General features: G+C 42.8%; 1 protein-coding gene across 1 annotated transcript in view; it reads right to left on the bottom strand.

Moving 5' to 3' along the window:
- si:ch211-195b13.1 (STKc_SGK domain-containing protein) overlaps positions 1-7,033 on the bottom strand; it is a 13,222-nt gene extending 6,189 nt beyond the window's left edge. Inside the window, exon 1 of the mRNA XM_061059925.1 lies at positions 6,762-7,033. Within this exon, the coding sequence (XP_060915908.1) occupies positions 6,762-6,789 (28 nt within the window). The 5' untranslated portion in view covers positions 6,790-7,033. The remainder of the gene's footprint in view (positions 1-6,761) is intronic.
- Between the last annotated feature and the right edge of the window lie 237 nt (positions 7,034-7,270).

Here is a 7,270-nt window from a genome sequence, read left to right as displayed (position 1 = left end):
TCTGAGATACTTACTGATGCGCTATTTTATTAATTTACTCAAATGATTTTTATACCTCTGCCGCATACAGACCTAAACAAGTGGCTTGACTCCACCTGAGCCTCCCTGCAGTGCTTTTATTTTGAAAGGATGTGCTGAAAATGTGTGTCATGATTGCTGCATTTTTAGCTTCTGCCTGCAACAACTGCAGTTTCCCACCCTGGTAATCCACATAAAAGCATATATAGCCATCCTGTGTAGACTATCCATCTGTCCTCTCAACGAAATCCAATGCAATTTCCACAAATCTCCATAAGCTTTCCCTTTTTTAAATAATTAGTAGATCTGTGCAGCCGATGAGGTCAAGGTTACGGAGGTGACGCGGCACGACAAAATTATATAAATTCAGAGAAATATAACACATGACATAATGCTCTTCTAAGCTGACCATGAGTCCAGCAGCTGTCATATATGTGGTCCACTAACCCGGAAAGTTACATAACAGTGGCATAATGCAGATGGCTATACCGCCTGAGGAGGAGAGGGAGCCGCACTGCAAATGAAAGCAAGTGTTCCAGCCGGTGTTAATGTGTCGGCTGATTGAAAGTGATCACTAACAGAAAAGTCATTTGGGATGAGACCTGTCTGTGACTGATTGATTCCACAGGGAGCGTCATGACATAAACGTTTCTCTCTGTTGAAGTGTAATTTAATTATTATATATTTTCTTCTTTAAATACTTTATTATATCCTAGAGGACGTTCTGGTTTACGCTCTGTTATTGAGAGAAGTCCTACTCACACAAATAGACCAGATATACACCAGTTCAGGTACTTTGCTGTATTTCCGTTTTGTTCATCTGAACATTTACATTACATCAATATATATATATATATTTTTTTTTTTTTATCTCAAATCATGTTTGTGTAATGGGGTAACTTATGATTCATTACTGACAGATGAATATTTGCTTTTTTATTTTTTGTCTTTATTGGATATGAGAGTGGATAGAGTAGGAAACCAGGGAGAGAGAATGGGGACTGACATGCGGGACAGGATCCACAGCTCGGACTCGAAAACCCGGGGGCCGCCTGCTCAGAAGAATATAGCCTCTTTACATGGGGCGCAACCTAACCGCTAGGCACTCTACCCTAACCCCAGTTATTGCTTTTTAAAGACACATTTGCATCAAGCGGTAACCTCTGGTGTGGAAAAATGAAGAATGTGTGCCACTTGAGGCTGGCTAGAAGTCCCAAACCCACACATATTAAAAAGACCATTTTTCAGCAGATGTTACAGATGTTTACAGCCTTGACCAAATGATTTTGGTCTGAATATGTCCCTTAAAGGGGGAGGATTTTTTAAAAACCAATTTGTTCTGATTTTGTGAAGGATAATCATTCTTACTAAGTTAAATACTGTATGTCATATGCGGAGAAAAGGCCCTTGAAGTCTACGTTTGATGTCTTTAAATGTCATGTTGTCTCTGGCCAACAACACATGACAAAGAAGACCATCAAATCCTCACATGTGCTTTGCAGCTGTAATATTTTTACTCTAGAGAAGTATCTGAGTACTTGTTCCCACAGTGTTATTTAAAAACATCACCATGGTCCTCAGAGACTCATTCAGCTGAGCTCAGTCAGCGGGGAACTCCTGGCTTTTGTCCCAGGAGTTTGACATGTGACACTTGTGCATAATGTGACTGAAACGAGACATCACAGGACCGGTGGTTCCTGAGCGAGGGGGGCGGGGGGGGGGAAAGAGGAAGTAAAGTGGCATGAAGGCTCAAACAGAAAGCTGGAAGTCTCTGGACCGCTCAGCTTCAGCTCTGTTTACACTCAGAAACACACCAGGGGGGGTCGGGTTGCATTGACATGGACCCCTCCCTCCGGCTGTGCGTGAGGCTTGTCCCTCACCTCATGCAGTCTCTCTCTCTGAATATTTTAAGCATATCATGTTATCTCTGGTTACATGTAGGGTAAACATGACTCTGTGCAGTTCCCGCAAACAGCCCGACACTTCTGATTTGCATTGTTTCCACTGTGATGGAACAGAAAGTCAAGTGCTTTCTGGCACAGCTGAACTAAAATTGTATTTCCCCTTTATCTAAATGTATCTCTATGAAGTGTGGAAAAAGCCACATCCACGTCACCTCTCTGTTTCGATAAAGTTTATCTGTCCTGTAGAGCGCTCAGACTATTAGAACTCACAGATTCTATCGCTTTCAGTTTTTCTCTAGAATTTTCCTCCAGTGTCAGACTAATCCGGTTTTATTTAGAACCGCTTTCCGTCCCTCTCATTATTGATGCTGAGCAGACCGGCAGCACTTCCTCTTGTTATCACGTTGTCGAGCAGTCATGTGAGTCACCTGCCAGCAGATCTGGCAAAAAGCTTTCCCAAATCTCACCGGGTGCCATCGATCATAACGCCCCCGCACTCAGTGTGATACCACTCCTGGCACATGATGAAAGGCTCTGTCTGGAGCTGAAGGTTTGTCCGTGAGGGGCTCTGAAAATTAACCCAGTTTGTGATCCGCATCGTGTTACATTTTAAGACAAAGAGCTAAGCATCAGATTTACTCCAAAATGCAATCAGATGGTATTTGAAAAACGAAGGTCATTTCACATTGTTCATCCCGATCCAGAATCCTTAAAGTCCAGACAAAATGAAAATTGACCTTTTTATCCCTTTAAATTTATTCTCAGTCATACAGTTAATCTATTTAACAATATTTTTCTCCTCCAAAAATCCAGTTCTTGGTCACCTTAAATCGAGCTCTAATCATACTTCAAACCAAACGAGACGTGTGTATCCGCTACCTTTTTACCAACTGTTCATATCCGTTTCCCTGAAGTACAGCGGGTTCAAGCCCACTCACTAGAATTTATTCATGGCTTCTGTGACTGCCCCAGATTTTGTGCTGGGAATATTAAAGTTAACTGCTTCAGCAACTACGTTTAGTGTTTAGTGTACAACTGGGTTCTTCTCTCTCTCTCCAACAGGGAGACAAACTTTACTATTAGTTCCCGTTTTTATAACTTTCAAACTAAGTTTCTGTCAGAGTTTCTTTCCCCAGCTGCCCGTCATGTTTTACTCATAAACATGTCCCAGAAACTCCACAAATTCAGTTTCATATCGACTCTAAAATACCTTCTGTCATCACTCTCTTTTAGCTTTGTTTTTTTGCCTTTTTAGTTTCACACATCGTTCTTTAGCTGCTAAACGCTTGCACTATATTCACCAGCTAGCTGCTAACTGTGACTTCTGTTCAGTGTCATCTGGTCATGTAATGTTTGTTAGTAGGGATGCAGGCGACTAATTTCCTAGTTGGTTAAACTGAATATTAAATTCAGACTTATCAACTTGTGTAAAGGTAAGATAACACTCAGTAAACAGTCAAAATTAGGCACCATTTATATAAAATTGTCTGCAGGTAAACAAACTTGATTTTTAGAGTGTGGCTGACGTTAGCAGTGCTAGCACCGCCAGCTTTCTGCCCTCCCTGCAGGTTAACATCAAAATGCCTGTGCTGAATGTGGTTATGCATTGCTCGAGTTGATATGCAAGCCTACCTACTTCTTTATCTCCATTTTCTAGATAACCTGCCAAATGGCGCTGCCCCTACGAGACGCTATCCATTCACTGTGCTTGTTTACATCCGGGTAGTAGAGCAGTGAGAGCAGGCCCATTAACCGGAGCAACAGTCAGTCTCTGGCTAAAGAGGCGGCTGGCTGCATTGCAGTTTGAAAGTAACATTTGACCAGCATCGAGGACCAACAAATAAGAATATGAATAATTCATTAGGTTGACATTATTATTGGTGCAGATTAGCGAGGGTGATGACGTTCAATCGTTTAGTTTGCTAAATGTGCACATCTCTACTCAGAGTTTTTTACAGGCAAAATCTGCCTGAAGTGGCTGAAACAGTGCTATGTAACTGTTTAAGTTTTGTTCATGGAACTAGGTTTTTGTTAAAGATTAATAGGAATGTATTTTTCAGAAAATCATTTGATTTGCACTCAAGGCTAAACATGAGAATGTGGCCCTGTGCCTGCCCGGCTGTCTGCTTCTAGTGTAACGGGGTTGAGGCAGCAGAAGGTGGAGGAATAAGTCATACAGGCACACTAGCCCTCAGTGACCGACTGTGAGGCTGGCAGGAAGCCTGTTTGCTAATCAGGATGGAGGATCTCTAATTACCATGTGGGTCTTGTTATCCGGCTCTGAGTAGCAATAGCACACCTACTGAGTCATCCCAACTCCTGCAGCCTCTGATCTCACTTAAGAACAGATCATGCCCCGTCTTTAGAAAGTCTTTTTTTTTCTGTTTGTGCTTGCAGTGTTCAACACTCTCTCTCACAGTGTCTTTGCACTTATTGTTATTACTCATACAGAGAACCGCAGAGATGCAGACCGGAGGTGGCGGTCCTGACGGGCGGCATCGCAGTGCAGCCTCGGGGCCCTAACGCGTGGGAACAGACTTTGACTCGTGAAAGCTCAGTTAGATTTTCCATATTTCCCTGCTGAATTCCCAGGCGTGATATGAGATGTGTTTTTCAATATTTCCAATTCTCCACGGGGGGGGGGGGGGGGTTAGATGGCTGCTCATTCGCTCGCTTCAACAGATAAAACAGAAAGAGTGTTTTGCTCTCTTATGTGATGACTCACACTAATTTACTGCCAAATATTTCACAAATGATGCATTACTTTAATTTGCTGCCAAGTGTTGGATCCTGCCTATTTAAAAAACCCCAAAGCCTCTATTAAATATATTAATGTGACTGCTATTACTGCTTTAATGACTATCATTATGGTTAGATTGGTTTTGTCTCGATGGTCTCTGAAATGACTGCCGGTCTAACATCATATCTCTTGCTCTGTAACTATGGTGCTGTTTGTGTTTCCTGAGAATTGCTGAAACTATAACAGTCCAAAGAGAGGAAGTAGGCCGAGGATATTTTCATTCAGAGGTCCAGCATCTCATTCACTAACTGAATCTGTTTCCAGTGTAGGACAAACATCATGAATCAGTGCTAGGAGGGGACTTCTGCTTTTCAGTGCGGTTCCTGTTTCTGTTTTTATAGACTCAACTGTGAAATCATGAAACAGAAGAGGACAAATACTCATCTAACAACCATAAACAAACCGACTAACATAAATACAGTGAGCTCCCCTGCACACAGCCACGCCATAGTTACAAATGTCATCCAGTTTGCGGTCTGATCGGTGGTAAAATGATGAGGGATTTTTTTATTAAGGAACTGATTTCCCCGTGGAAATTGTCAGAGGAACTTATCCAGCTTTATGTTTTTTCGAGTTAAATGCAAAGGAGGGTAAATGACATGTAAAGTACTTTTGGTCTACAATCAATACTAGTCTTGCTCATTACTTTTTAAAAACTCCTGCTGGACATTAAAATGTTTTGTAACAGTGATAAGTGACATTTTGGAAGAGTTGATGCAAAGACAGCTAACACCTTAGCCTCCCTTAGCATACGAACTAACATGGGAACAGCTAGAGATGCTCATTCTTAGTCCTGATTTATACTTCTGGGTCGAATCTACTGCTGTAGCACAAGCCTGTTTGGATAGTCTTGTGCCTATGCAGAAGCCGGACGTGCATTTTCCCAAAAATGCAATTCAAAACAACGACTACTGGATACTATATTATGTACTGCATTTACACCACTGTGTAATTCTGCAGAAGGAAGAAGGACGCTTTTCATCAGCTCCAACCCACGACATGATACGCTTGGTTTCGGTCGCCATGGTTTCCTGAACGAAAAGCGAGCAGAGGATGTGGCCCGAACCGGACACTGGCAGCACAACGAACATGGTGACAGCACCGCCGGCTGGCAATTGTCAGGCGGAGTATTGCAGAGCTAAGTATGTAGCGATGACAACGGCATAGGACACGACGCAGAATAAATTCCGATTTTTGTGACGTGTGCAAAATGGATGAGATTTGGATGAACTCTGCAGCTCTGCCAAAAACACAGACTTATTCTTACACCTGGGTTTTGAGTAAATAGACGATGTATAAACTAATAACAAGTGGGATTTAGATGTGCTGGTGGTTGGATGCAGTTTCTACCTTTTCACAGTGCTTGTGCTAAACTAAGCTGACTGTTTGTAGCTTCATATTCACCCTATGCAAGACTGATATAACTCTATATACGTATATTTTTTAATGTGTCAGACTTTTTCTCTGAGGCTCTAAAGTAATTTTAAAACAGTGAAGGAGCCTTTTAAAAAAAATAGTCACTCTAAGCCTCGTCTTTTCATCCATATCTGTGGGAACAGAAGAGTTTTCATGCTTATCACTGAACGCCAAAATCATCTGACCCTCCCAGTCCTGGTTACAATGTGGAGGCCTGTCGGTAACTATTGCGCTCTCAGATGACAGATGTATGAGATGAAGAGCAGGGAGAGAGAGAGACAGAGAGAGAGAGAGAGAGAGCGAGCTCTGCATTTGGACATTACATAATTATCCAAAACAACAATTCGATAACAGACGGAGGAGTCCTCGATGATGCTTCTCGTAATGGGCATCTGGTGTTTTGTGCTGCCAAGAAGCAATCTAAGTAGTGGCAGTGACGTCAAAGAAAACAGAGGGGATTCAAGAAGCAGCTTGGGGGGGGTGTTTATTGAATAAACATATAACAGTGACATGATTGAATAGGGACATAAAAGGGAGAGGATTGAGCTGTGTCAAGAGGAAAAGGTGCGTCCTCCTCTCCAGACAATCTTATAACACAGACAGTGAATTAAAGGAGCCCTTACCTATGAAGGATTTCTTTCCAGTCTTCATGTCCTCTGAAGTGTTTGATTGTATTTTGCTGTCACGCTCTGGGTCTCTCTGATGAATCAACGTCTGTCTGTCTGCTGCTCAGCGTCCAGGTGCCCAGGAGTGCATATAAAAAGATGTAGTCCCTCTAAAATATGCCTCCCTCTCCTTCTCCGTCTTCGTCTCTCTGCGGCTCTGGTCAGAAAAAAAGAAGTGTTCGATTTAAAGGCAAATAACTTTCCCCTGCTGCACTTCCCTCTTCCCTCCGCTGTGTCTTCCTCTTATCGCCCTGCCTGCGACACCAAATAAAGCTGAAACCAAAGATCTGTGACGCACCTGCTTCTGTACACCACCGACCCCCTCCTCCTCCTCCTCCTCCTCCTCCTCCTCCTCCAAAACCACACCACCTCCACCCTCATCTGTTCTTTTATTTACTTGGAGAGCGTCGAACAAAACAAAAAGCAGGTGTTTGGTTACGGCTCCCGTGAGTGTGGGAGTCCCCCAG

This window comes from Labrus mixtus, chromosome 16, assembly GCF_963584025.1.
Source record: "Labrus mixtus chromosome 16, fLabMix1.1, whole genome shotgun sequence".
Classification (NCBI taxonomy): domain Eukaryota; kingdom Metazoa; phylum Chordata; class Actinopteri; order Labriformes; family Labridae; genus Labrus; species Labrus mixtus.
Note: the sequence above shows the minus strand (reverse complement) of the source record. Positions and strands in the feature narration are given on the sequence as shown.